General features: G+C 39.5%; 1 protein-coding gene across 3 annotated transcripts in view; it reads right to left on the bottom strand.

The window, feature by feature from the left end:
• BTBD9 (BTB domain containing 9) overlaps nt 1-14344 on the bottom strand; it is a 427542-nt gene that overhangs the window by 361212 nt on the left and 51986 nt on the right. For all 3 annotated transcript variants that reach the window (XM_034991363.1, XM_034991361.1, XM_034991362.1), the window contains exons 5-6: nt 11903-12122; nt 8987-9106 (exon numbers count right to left, since the gene is read on the bottom strand). In XM_034991363.1, coding sequence (XP_034847254.1) covers nt 8987-9106; nt 11903-12122 — 340 coding nt within the window. The remainder of the gene's footprint in view (nt 1-8986; nt 9107-11902; nt 12123-14344) is intronic.

Below are 14344 nucleotides of genomic sequence, written 5' to 3' on the forward strand. Positions count from 1 at the left end.
TTTTTTTTTTTTTAAGATTTTATTTATTTATTCATTAGAGACAGAGAGAGAGAGGCAGAGGGAGAAGCAGGCTCCCAAGGAGCAGGGAGCCCGATGCGGGACTCGATCCCAGGACCCTGAGATCATGACCTGAGCCGAAGGCAGACGCTTAACCATCTGAGCCACCCAAGCGCCCAAAATAAGGCATTTTTAATAAGAACCAAGGATGAAGTTAGGGAAGCAGAAGGACCCAATGATGGGAGAGGTTTTTTTTTTTTTTTTAAGATTTTATTTATTTATTTGACAGAGAGAGACACAAGCAGGGGGAGGGGAGAGGGAGAAGCAGGCTTCCCGTGGAGCAGGGAGCCCAATGTGGGGCTCGATCCCAGGACCCCGAGATCATGACCTGAGCCGAAGGCAGACGCTTAACGACTGAGCCACCCAGGCGCCTGATGGGAGAGTTTTGAGAAAAGAGTTCAGGTCTGGCCAAATCCAGTGCAGATTCTGCCTTTGGCAAGTGTCCTGCATACACAGGACATCCTTCCTCCTTTTGTTTGCCTGCTCAATCCCTTGGTCCTTTACGACTGAGTTCAAACCCTCTCTTCTGTAGGAACCCCCACAGCTATGTTCCTGCATAAGCTATATACTCCTTTATTATTACACTTATTGATACTTTACTTTAGCAATCCTTAGAAGGAGAGCAGACTGTGTCCTGTTCATCCTTTTATGCCTGACAGCTAACCTAAGTGCCTACAATACAGCAGGTGTTCAGTGCATGTTTGTTGAATGAATGTCCACATGAATAAATGCTGTAAGTAACAGAGTAGTGCTGAGGAGAGTGAAAGCATGAGAAAAAAGATTCTGACGCTCAACCAGAGAGCTGCTGTCTGAACTTGATCCTGGGCCTAACTGCTTAGGAAGCAACTATCAGCACCACCAAATATAGTTCTTGCCCTTCCAGAATGAAAAACAGACAACGGCTGTTTGTGGCAATAATAACAGGTCATTAGTGTTATTAACATCATCTCATACAATAGGCTTATTAAAAGACACTAATTTACATTCTAAAATTATAAAATAAAATGCAAAGGAAAAGGACAACCCTGTTCTGTTTTCTCATATTCCAACTCCTCCATTGCACACACAAAAGTTCGGTCTGTTATTACCCTTTAAACAAAATGAAACAAAAAAGCCTGGATGCAATTGAATAACTTAAGCACAAGCAGCCGTGTCTCAAAGGTCTTACTGAATATAAAACACAGCGGGGTTTTTTTTTTTTTTTCTTTTGGCCTAATAAGAGGATTGTAGGTGAAAATAAATAGAGAATTTCTAAACCTTAAAAAAGAAAAACAGCAATTCAGGATGTGAAGAGATCTCGTGAAGAGGCTCCATAATATGTAAGTATATTTCTAAATACAGTGGAAGCAAAACAAATCAGGAGGTAAGAACATCAGGCTCACTATGTAATAATAAAGTCTAAAATGATCTTATTAGGAACTAAAGGGCTGGAAAATTCAAAGCTCTATTGACAAACTGACAAAACATACCTAGATAAAGGATTGCTACACTCCCTTTGGAGCATTTTAAAAGTGAAAACATCCCCAATTGTTCAGCATCCTCATCATCCTCATCCACAGGGCCAGTAGCCTCGTAGTCGGGGCGGCTGTGCCCAGGGCTAGCAGAGCAGGCTGGGGCCACTCGGGGCCCTCTCTCCCGGCATTCCTGGAAACTGTTGCTGCCCAAGAGGCAGCAAGAGGTCCTTCAGGGCTGCATGTCTCCTCCTCGGCTACACCAGAGCTGATTCTTTACCTCATATCCTGCAGAGGCAATGTAGGACTGTGATGTTAACTGTGCGCTCCGAGGGACCTGCAAATTTAGCTTCTCTAAGGCTCAATTTCCTTGTTTGTAAAATTAGGTGGTTAGTGGCATTTCTCTCGTGGAGCTATTGTGAGGATCACACAAAGTAATGATGTGTCTGGCCAGAGACGATGCTCAATGTTAGACTGTCCCCTTCCTGTCACTCCTGAGCTCCTGTAATCTTGTCTTTTCCTCATCCTTTCTTCTGCTCCCTGATTCCTTATAAATATTTAATGGCTCGATCTCCTTTGAGTTCCTCTTCTATTTATTTCAAAATTCCAAAGGAAGATTTAAAAAAAAAAAACCTTATTTGTATGAAACTGAATAATTGTACTACAGAGGCCCACATATGTGCTACACTTTGTAGATGAGGAGTCAAGAGCCGGCTAGTACCTGCATGTATATCTACGGACTTCGAATGTAATTAATGCTTCACATGAGCTGAAAGACTTAAATGGTACAAACAGTTTCACGCGTTACTTCACAAATCACAGACTTCAGAACAACTTATATATAAATACCGTTTGATTAAAAAAGAAAAAAAGGCAATTTCAACCTCTCTTTGGCCACAAGTAAAACTGTTATGATTTAGTGACACCATGTGGCTACATTTTGCTTTGCAGTCTTAAGAAGAAAATGTTCCTCTGAATGCAGGGTTGTTCTATGCTAGTTCAATTATGAGATCAAAGTTGTAGGTAGGGGTACAATTCAAACTAAGTATGAATGAAAATGATTACTTTTTAAAAGTGAAACTATTCCTTTTTCCTTTATATCTGAATAAGGCATTTCTTGAATTCTGAAGACGACAATCACATAAAGAAAGTAAAGACTCAGCATAATTCTAGCTACAATTGTAAAGCATCCTGGTCAACCAATGAATAATGTAAAAGTGCCTTCCTTTAAAAGTAAATAAATATATCAATGCCCAGTTATGGGGGCAGGGGAGATCAAGAGAGAAAAGAAAGACACACAGCTTTTGTACAATGTGAATACGGTTGGGAAAGAATGCTTCCATAAAAAGCAGTGTTTATTTTCTCATTTGTTTTATGTCCTGTAGATCTACAGCACTGTGTAGGTACTATAATCTAATGAAGATGGGTAAAAAAAAATTATACTGCTCTAATGATGGCAGGGATGAGGATGGACCTGGAATGTATGGTAGCAATAAAAGAGATTAAAGTGCCCTATACCAAAACACAGTACAGTTTTAGTATTCATCTAATGAGGCCTCTTACAGTAGACCCGTTACTCCTGATTAACAGTCAATGTACACCGAAAAAAGGCTAAATATCTAAAACAATGACCAGAAAATATCACTCCTTTCACCTCAGTCAAAAATACCATCTCCCCTCTCGGGCCTTCCCGGACCACCTATTGCAAATATCTCCCCCCAACACCCACACATGCCTTCCCCTGAACCCAGTCCCTATCACAGTACCATCTTTACAACACTTAAAACGATTTGATATGTTCTTCTTACTTGTTGAGATTGGTTCCTCCCAGATTCCATGACAGCAGAAACCATGTTAGTCTTCTTCAGGTGTTGTGTCCTGGGTATCAAGTACAGCATAGCACAAAGTAGGAACTTATTTTGGAATGAGTAAGTGATGAATGAATGAACAACAGATGAATAAATGAAGAAAAATCTATTTCCTTAGCTGGTGAAGCATGCCTAAATTTCTTGTTGTACGTGAGAGTAGAACCATGCTAGTGAGATGTTTATCATCATTTATGGCCTCTAATGCGACCACTGAGACCAGAAGACAGGCTGGCAGATGCTCTATAACACCCTTCCTTTTCTCCATGACACATTTGGCACATTATAATATCTCATTCTAAGAAAAGAGAAAAAGGAGGGAAGGGAAACTACAATAATTAAAACACTTTCAGCTATAGGCAAAGAAATCAGTTAAACAGAGTAGAGTATATGCTAGAATTTAGCGTATGATAAATATGACTATTCACATTCCTGTGGTAAGTAACAATTATTAAATAGTCCTCATCAACTGACTATCCTTATCTAAAAACACACACAAAAAATGTTCTGGCTGAATTAAACATCTAGATATAAAGATGAAAATAACAAATAGTAGAAAAAACTTATAAAAATATAACATTCTTTAATGTTGGGGTGAGAAACACCTTTCTAAACATGATTGCAAACCACCAGAGATCAAAAAAAAAAAAAATTAAGAGACTGGACTACATTTTTCAAAAAGTAAAATTCTATACGGCAAAAAGTACCAGTAAAACAGTAAAAACTAAAAACAAGTTGCACAATACATGACAGGCAAAAAGATGGTATATATATATATCAGTATATCAAAATAAAGTTCTGATAAGACAGAAAAAGATAACTGCCTCAGAATAAAAATATGCAGAAGATAAAAATAGGCTTTTCATAAATGAGAAAGAACAAATGGCCATTATTAAATAATACTGTACCTCACTGATGATAAAAGAAATCTAAATTAAGATTTTTTTTTTTTTTTAACAAATCATAGCTCACATTGGCAGTGTTGACAAGCCTGCAGTGGTTAAGGGCTCAGAGACAGAGCATTTTCATGTGCTATTGGTAGAAACTGGATACAACTTTACCAGAGGACAAGCTTTACCGATATTTAAAATATGTCCTACATTATAATTTGATAATAATGTCATGAACAAGACATTTCCATTGTGGTACTTAAAAACAAAATGAAAGGCAGAAGCCCGGTCTTGCTTGAACTGTGGCCATCCCTCCAGGGCCTTCTCTGGCCTCTCTTCAGTAACTGCCCCTTCGGACTCTGCTCTCCTGTCTCTGCCCAGCCCCTGCAGCAAAGGCGTTTGCTGTCTACTCTTTTCTTCCCTCTCTCAACAGGCTGCGCTTTCGGGTGCTATTCCTTCCCTCAACTCCTGGGTTTTGCCCCAGAAATACTTTTGTGATTCCAGCTACCAGCCACCTGCAGGCTCTGAAATCCACCTCTACCTCTCACACCCACGTTTTCAAGTCTTCTCCTATTTCGGCAACATTATATGGCTGCCAAATTACCAGCACCCTGTTGAGAAACAGCCAGAAAGTGTTTTAATACACCTCAGGGCACTCCATATTTGCCACTCCTTATTAGTATTTTTTGTTCAGCCCTGGGCTCTGGCATCCAGGAAAGCCGTGGAAGGGCTTGAAGAGAGCTTCCTACATAGCCAAGAAGACAATGTAAAGCTGAAGCAGAAATGGTCTTTTCCTGAGAAAGAGAAAGCTGGTGAGACAGAACACGGTTCTGAGAGCATATGAAAGACCATATTAATAACATGGACAAGTCCCTTTTCTTCATCCCCAGGAAGGAGCTGAGCGGGGGGAGTTATTAGTCTAGGCTTTTGGCCACACAGAGCAGTCCCCACTTAACCTACAACGCATTCCTAAACAGGACCCAGGAGGACAGAGCAGATCATTTCTGTCTGTTCACCATTACAGTTGGAGCAATCACTCTGGCTTTGAAGCCTGACGTTATCCTATCTATTGCCACTAGATAATGTCCACTACTTAGTGAGGTGAAGAGCGGACTGAATTGCATCCCACAGATATATAAATGGCAAACTGTATGCCATATATATTTTGCTACAATAAAAAAAAATGCTTTACCAAAATGAAAATACATTAAAACTGTTGGGAACACACCACTGGGCAGGTTATAAAGATGGAGCAAACCGTTTAAGGCATGTTTTGGACTGCTGTGTATGGACTGGCAATCTGGAAATGTGTCGGGGAGACTAGGCTCCTGAGGTCAGGAACAATTTCCTCACAGTGAGTACCACCACGGCCAGAGAGGATGGCAAAAATGGCTCTTTTTCTCTGAAGGTCAAACACCAGTTGAGAGTCTCAAAATTTAGGGAAAAAAAAAAATAAAAACAATTTTAAAATAATAAAAACAAACAAACAAACAAAAGCCACTAGTGACTGAGCCTCTACTTTGGGCCAGGCCCTGTAGTCCATGTTTGCACACATGCTATGTCATCTAAACCCTCCACAGCAGACTCATAAATGGTGTTGTTATTCCTGTTTTTTACTGGTATAGAAGCAAGGGCTTGGAGAGGCACAACTTTACTAAGATCACCAGGCCAGGATTTGATGAAATCAGAGAGTGAGAAGAGTTCTATCTAACTCCATAGCCCATGTTTTTTTGTTTGTTTTTGTTTTTTTTACTACACAGTGCTAATTTACATGCAATCCAGCCAAGACTCAGAGAGAGGTAGGTAATCTCACACTCCCCAACTCACAGTGTCTCTCTTCTTTTGTGAATATATTTGATGTAATCTTTCCTCAATACATGATACTCATATCTTTCAGGATTAACATCAAAATTCAGTTTCCTCATGAAAATATAGAAAGTTACATTTGTAAACCACGTACAGAGACCTTTCTAGCAGTGATACACATTTTAACAAATACATGGATAAAAAGTACCAATGAATATATATACATATTAATGCTGAATCCATCTCTCCTCATTATACAGTTAGTGCCTTGACCCCATGAAACCTGTGCTAACATTTAGAGTACTTACTGCATACTAGATCATAGCCTGAGTATCACGCAAGAATACTAAAAGATCACAATCCATACTCCTTACTTCCAAGAAGTTTTAATTTTAGTATCAGAGGCAAGACAAATACTCAAAGGATACTGAAAAACAAAGGTGGCATACAAATGTGCAACTTAACTAAATAAGGCAAAGTGAAAGAATTTATATGTGCCCGGTGAAGTCCCTGGAAAATGTGTATTTAGAACATTATTTAGATAGTCAATAAATGATTGTGAAGATAAGAAACACCAAGTATAGGGGCTCCTGGGTGGTCAGTTGGGTGACCAACTCCTGGTTTCGGCTCAGGTCATGATCTCAGGGTCATGGGATCCAGCCTTGTATTGGGCTTTGTGCTCAGCACGGAGTCGGCTTGAGACTTTCTCTCCCTCTCCCTTTGCCCCTCCCCCCGATCTCTCTCTCTCTCTCTCTCTCTCTCTCTCTCTCGCTAATCAATCAATCAATCAATCAATCTTACGAAAAGAAAAGAAAAGAAACACCAAGTATAAGACACCCTTGGATAATCAACGGAGACTTTTCTTAGGTTCATTTTTAAATATTACCCAAATCCCAACCTATTACAAAAGGCAGAGTTTATAAAGGAATGTAGTAATATATGTTAATATGGTTATAAATCTTTTCAATTTTATTTCTTAAGTAATATGGATATCAAGACTCTTTCCTTTTCCTGTTGTCACTATCTCTAGCATCACCTTTGCTCAATTCTTCTTGACCACAGTTGGGGACTGGCTGTACCAAGATAAAAACCAGCATTATGAGCACAGCCAATCTCTGTAACCCATAAAAGTTACATCAACAAAAGCAAGGCCACACAGAAGAAACAAAATAACAAATGGGAGTATAAATAAATAATGCCCATTAATAAGGAAGGGGAAGTATATTTTGTAAAAGCCAGAGATCATGACCGAGGGCACACATCTCCCTCTCCGTGCGGCAGGAGTTTTCAAGTGGGTAGAGCTCACAGACTCTGTCATGGCTAGTATTCTATTCATGATGATTTGTTCTGGGAGTCATGTTCCTCTTGTTTCAAATTAAATGCAAACACACAGTCCTTCAGTCCACATCAGATGCTTTGGTTGCTATGCTGCTTATTTTTTAATCCAATACAACCATAATAACCTGAGTCAATGCAGACTCAATCTCCTCCTCCAAGTTGGGGCCCCCCTGTCACTCTCAAAATATCCCTAGGCAGCTCTGAGATACAAAACCTTCACTCAATTTCTTGTCCCTCTCATTTTAATCCATTCAAAACTCCTCTGATAAAAGAGCAACTGCCAGACCTGCAACACTTCAGTCTCTCTTTGGGGAAATGAAATTGATTTGCTTCATTTTCACACAAGAGGATCCCTGGGTAACAATATTGTGTCCAGTCATACCCATAATAATAATAATAAAAAAAAAATGTAGGCAACATTCTTTATTGTACCAGAACGCTGAAAGGTTTTATGGAATTCCTTTGGTGGAGGTAAGAATTCAGCCTGATGCTGTTAGATCATAAGTTTACTAGGTATAAGGGTGTCTTCTGACCGAGAGAGTAAGTGCTATGGGGCATCCCCACCTGTTCCAAATCAGCCACAGTGGGAGGTCAGCTGGGGTTATGGATGAGGGTGGGGACAGAAGGGGGTAAGAGGCCAGATCCACATTGTCCCTGGTTTACACCCACCATACACCTTTCCTTCACCTCTTGCCACACCGGACTAAATGAACCAATCATTTTCTGCCTTTGATCTTTTGACTTTAAGGTAAGGAATACCTGAGGGCAATTTCCAAGGGGAAAATTACAACAGAAAAAAAAAAAAAAACAGCAGAATTTCGGGGGCCTCTGTCTACCTTTCCCAACTCTCAAATTCATTAATTGTACAGGTTTTATAGAATTTCAGAAAGTTTAAAAGATGGCTTAAACCTAAAGGAACAGTATGAAATATCAGAACAGTAGCTCATCAACACTTTTTAAAAACAACCTTCCATGGGGCTACAATGCATAAAAACAATAAAAGCTAAAGTGCTCTGGCTGAAGGGAGGCTGTGAGCCTGGAGCCCCACCAGCTCAACCTCCCCTGCTCCAAACCCAACCCACTAGACACACTTGTTCTGTCAAACTCTGCTGATAAGCACTGACCTAGGAAAAGAACACAGATATTCAGAACGTGCACACTAACATCCAAAAATCTCCTCCTGGCCCTGAGGACTACTGGGGAAGCCTCCAGAAATATCTCCCGTGGCTTTTGTGGGAAGAACGCAGCCCCTAACAATCACTCTGCTTCCAGTGTCTAGCATGGAGCTTAAAGAGCATCTCCACTTCTCCTGTGTTCTCTGTCCCTTCTTGTTCACTGCATGTCTTCTGCATAAGTATGGCACAAAACACTGTGGATAAACAGTTCCACAGTATACTCTAGAATTAAGATGCTTCATTTTCCATATTTTCCCTAAGTTTTTTAGTTGGGATGCATGCATCTGGTAGCTGATATCCTGAAAAAGTCTTCTTCTTTGAGACAAAAAAAATGTAGCCCGTTTCTCAAGGTTCACATCTCCTTAAATAAACATCAAAATCATTAATTAGCCAGGAGAACTAACCTGCAGACACGGGCTGGAAAATACAACTTTTGCCAAGAACGACACAGATACTGTGAATGATCAATCACTCTGATCCAATCAAGTTCATCCATTGATACTTCAATGAAGTATGAATAAGACCTATGAATCAAAAGGAAAAACAGAGAAAAAAGCACCATATTAAAATAACAAAACCAAGTTATACTTTAATAAAATGTTAAAAGATACAAAAAACTACACTGTTCGCTAATTACATTTTCTCCATAGCAATCAAATTATTATCAGCACTTTCTGCATAACAATCAAATGCTGATACTAATAAAATCTGTATAGATCCTGCTATCACAGCATGCCCCACAATGTACTGAAATGACCTCTCTGCATGTTTGTATGCCTTATTAGATCACAAGCTGCTTAAGAACAAGGAGCATGCCATAGTTATCTTCATCTATTCAGGGCCTAGCACCCTGTTTGGCACATATCCGACATGCAAGATATTTGTTCCTTTTCAAACAGAGCCAGGATGCCTTGCTTCTGCTGTACTAGCAGATTCAAGCCATGACAGAGAGAGGACAGAAAATTGAGAAGTCTGAGGTGTGACTTATTCTACCTTCCCTAGTCTGGGTGCTCAGCCCTATTCTCTCAGGACAGCCAACTCAGAATGGTTCCCCGGAAAGGCCAGCTTATCTCCTGCTCTCTCCCAGTCTCCCACCATCCCACACAAATATGCAGCCTGAAGAAAAATAAATGACATGGGTGAAGAGATAATGCGTGTTTCTTTTGGGTACAACATAGAATTTGGCAGCTAATAATCTGGCAGTAATGAAAATAGCCTATCATCCTCCCCTAGTCAGCTACCCTGGACCATTAGATGCTGGTCCCATACTGAACAAATCTATATTCCCCTGTCATAAGCCAAATTTAAATTTGAGATGCAGTTATTACTTGTACTGTAATATCAACAGGAACAATCTTAGAAGATTTAGGTGACCATAAATGTCAGCCTGCAACCAACAGTTGTGACCAGAAAAGGTCAGCTTATTTTGTGTCATCCCGTCATTTTCTGCTGTCCCCTCACTCCCATTCATTTTATCGCTCAGTCTCAAACTGGTTATAACCTTTTATTGAACCTCTCTGGGTTATCAGTAATGCAGGATATAATTTTACAACACATGTCAGAATATTTTGGGCTTAAGATTCCGAATTTTTCACCTTTGCTTAGAATGATAACTTCTGTGAGAAAAGAATTGCTACGTGGTCAAGTTAAGTCCCCTATGAATGTAATGCACGCACTAAAACAAAGTGGCCTGTAAGTATTTAACATCATGGAAATGATAACTACTTTCAGTCTCAAACATACTAACCTTTTCTTTTATTATCTTTATGCTAATTTCAGTATTAATTAAATGAGTGAATATATGTAAAGCTTTGAGAACAGAACCCACCACATAAAAGTAATGAAAGTGCTATATAAGTATTATTGTTACACTGTTATTAATCCAGAGACTTTTGGAAATGATATGTGAATTAGCTCCATTTTGCCAACTAAACTTCATATTATATCCAACAAGAAACATATCAGGAAATACATTCTTTTTTTTTTTTTCCTAAGATTTTATTTATTTATTTGAGAGAGCACAAACCGGGAAGAGAGGCAGAGGGAGAGGGAGAAGCAGACTCCCCGCTGAGCAGGGAGCCCGACATAGGGCTCGATCCCAGGAACCTGGGATCATGACCTGAGCCGAAGGCAGACGCTTAACCGACCGAGCCACCCAGGTGCCCCTAGGAAATATATTCTTAATAAAGGAGAAACAGATAAAGATAACCTGGGCACCTCGAACACTCATCTCTATGGGAAATGCCGACTCCCACTTTGTGAAGTTTCCCTCATACTTGGTTCAAATGGCCTCAAAGGCCCAAGTGGTGGCCTGTGGTGCCAAGAGAAATGAATCACCATGCAAAGGTATCATCACCATTACTACTATGTCCTCCATGAGCAGACTCAAAGAGGCCTGAGTGGGGCCTAAGAGACTCTATACCACTTTCTGTGTATGTAGGGTTCAGGTTAATGATGGGCAGTGATGAGAGAGACAGTTCTTGGTCACCCAGCTGCTCTGGTACTTCTGAGCATCACGGATGAAACCCAGAAACTACGGTGGGTGAAAGTGTCAGAGGTGCATCAGGGAAGGCAGAATCTTGAAGCTGCTACAAAACTGGGTAGTTTCAAGGCTGGAGCCCACCAAATATTTTTCACAAACTTCCTTTGTTGTGAGGATGATGATTTATCCACACACTAAAAGACAATTTTTTTCTTCAATCATAGTATAAAATGCATTTAAAAAGTTATAATATTCAAAAGTAAAGAATCAAGTAAATAAATAATGGTAACCCAGAAGGTGGAATACCAAACAACCATTAACAGTAGTATTTTAGAGGACTATTTTAAAGAGTAGAATGTTCACAGTGTATTAATTACAAAGTGAAGTTAACCTTTACACATTTCATTTTTATTTTGTAAAACTATGTGTGGTTTTACAGGTTTCTGTTTTGTGTATGTGTATGTGTGTGTGACTAGTTAAATATATACAAAGTTATATAGAGATATACTAGTTAGACATATATACTTGATATTGATATATACAAAGATTATTAATGGCCAGTGAGATTACTAACAATTTCTACTTTCTTCTTGGTGCTTTTCTGTATTTTCTATGTTTTCCATGATAAACACATATTCATTACTTTTATAAGCAGAAAAAAAGCAAAAAACATTTCTTTAAAAGGAATATAGCCTTTAACTCTTCCCCCAGAACTAAACTTCAAGAGAAATAGTGAAACAATCCCAAGGAAATAAACCACCAAATTTGTAAAACCAAAATTAGGCTGACTCAATCAAACATAATGTCATTTTCTGTCCAAGTCATGCTAATCACTCACCGGCTATCTCGGTCCCACAGGAGTATCCGTATGTGATTGATGATAGATGGCTGACCTAGCTTAATCTCAATGCCAGAACGGCAGTCATCATCAATTGGGTGCCTAGAAAATCCATGATCCAAATCGTAATTTTGAGTATCGCCATCTAACAAGGCGGACTTCAGCTCCCCTTTCACAACCTGGGCTCCATACTTCATGGTTGCAATATTTTCTTCTGGGACTACAATTAAAAACAGAAAAAGCAAGGGCAATGGTTACTTGGTAAATTATTCTATATTGTAGGCAAAAAGACAAAATTCTAGCATTCTATTTGATTCTACTATGTGCATTTCATTTAAAAATGGCAGAGACAAGTCTGTGGAGATAGAAGATGTGAAATGTCTATGAGGATTAAGATACCACCCACAGTTTACATTTAATGACACCACCAAAGCCACAGAGTGCCTAAGAGTAATGCTACTAAGAAAAAGTTGGTAATACTAGAAAAAAAAATGTACTAGGACAAACAAATCAGCTCTGAGTTCACTCTATTAGTAGCTTAATTTAATATCTACTGGACAAAACTGGCATAGAAGATGACATGTATCTGCCATTTGGACTGAGGGCAACATATAAAAGCAAAGCAGACAGACCAGATATCTGATAAAAGAACAGAAGACGCATTCCAATACAGCAGAGCTGCTGGACATGGACCATACACAGACATGCTGAAGCAGTTAATCTAGCTTGATCATCATCTAGCTAAAAAAACAGTAACATGTGTAAAAGAAGGTATATTTGCACTTCACCTGAGCATTTTTAAAAATGAAAATTCAGCCTGTCATTCAAAATCAGTATTATGGTTATAATTAAACCCTCTCCACTCTCCCACACTAGATTTATTAAGTGTCAGTTGTTTCTGGAACTCTGAAGTCCTCTATGCAAAGCTTGCTTCACAGATCTGGAGCCTGTCCTCTAGGTGCCAACGTTCTAACTGACACTCTCCATGGAGAGACAGGAGGCAGCATAAAGTAGATGTGAAGAGCTTGAGCTTCAGAGTCAGAGTTCAAATAGTGGCTACACCTCTAACCAGGCGAATCACTTTGGGGAAGTCATCTTCTCTGAACTTCAGTCTCTCCAAGAGGGCAATACCTAGACATGGGTGTTTTTCTTGTTGGAAGGATTAAATGAGATGATGTTTCAAAGCACATAGTAAGCTCTAAAAAAAATTATCAGAATTATTATAAAACATATACTAAAAAACACACAATAATAAGAGAACTAAGCAAGTTTATAGACTATAAATAAATGCTGAATTCTCACAGTACATATACATCTTGTCTATGTCATTTAAATAGGGGAAAGTGTGAGCTATAATTAGGTTCTTAGGGAAAGGGGGTAAGTAATTCATCACTGCATATTTCTTCAAAAATGTGGGTTTAAAAAAAATTTTTAGGGGTGCCTGAGTGGCTCAGTTGGTTAAGTGTCTGACTCTTGATTTTGGCTCAGGTCATGATCTCAGGGTCGTGAGATTGAGCCCCATGTCAGGCTCCTCGCTGGGCATGGAGCCTGCTTAGGATTCTCTCTCTCCCTCTACCTCTGCCCCTCCCTCCCCCCTGCTTGCACACGCTCTCTCTCAAAAAAGAAAAAAAAAATTAATTAAAAACATTTTTTGAACAAAGCCAGGTAAAGGGAATGACTCCAGAAGATGACAATAAATGCAGCTGACAAATGGGGGCTGGGGTGGGTCTATTTAACTTGCAAAAGGGTAAGGCAATTCAGAAAAAAAAGCAAAATGAAACCTAGTCATGTTCAACCTCTGCTGTGCTTAAGTGATACAGTTTATAACTTCCTGAGTTCTATTAGTTCATGGTAATCATACATATTCTTCATATTTATTTCTCATTTAACAAACCTTATTAATTCCTTTGATTCACTCCTCAAAATAACCCTTTGAGTGAAATACTATTACATGTCCATTTCACAGATAAGGAAGTAGGGGCAGAGAAAGGCTGGATGAACTTTGGTACCTAAGGTCACACAGCCAGCCAGTAACAGAGCTGTGATTAGAACCTAGCAGTCTGCCTCCAGGAGCCCTGCCTGCCACCTCCGTCATAAGGGTTTCTGATGGGAAGACCATATTTTACGCCCTCTCTAATCCCTTCCCTGTAAGGTCGCCTGAGACTCAGAGGGAAAAAACAGAGTCTGATATAGTTTAAAATCAAACAAAGTTGTATTTGAAGTGAGAAGACCTACGTCTGAGACTCAGGCTCTACCACCCACTGCCCCTGACTGAGCCTCTCAGTCTCTGAATCTGAATCTGTTTTCTCATCTACAAATAACGCTGTGTCCAACCCACCCACTGCGTTACTGTAAAGATCATACTACACATAATATATGCTATGGTACTCTGTAAGTATAAAGCATTCAGTCAAAAACACGTGGAGGAATCAGTCTGTACCA

This window comes from Mirounga leonina, unplaced genomic scaffold (genome assembly GCF_011800145.1).
Source record: "Mirounga leonina isolate KUSES-001 unplaced genomic scaffold, KU_Mleo_1.0 Mir_53, whole genome shotgun sequence".
Taxonomy (NCBI): Eukaryota; Metazoa; Chordata; class Mammalia; order Carnivora; family Phocidae; genus Mirounga; species Mirounga leonina.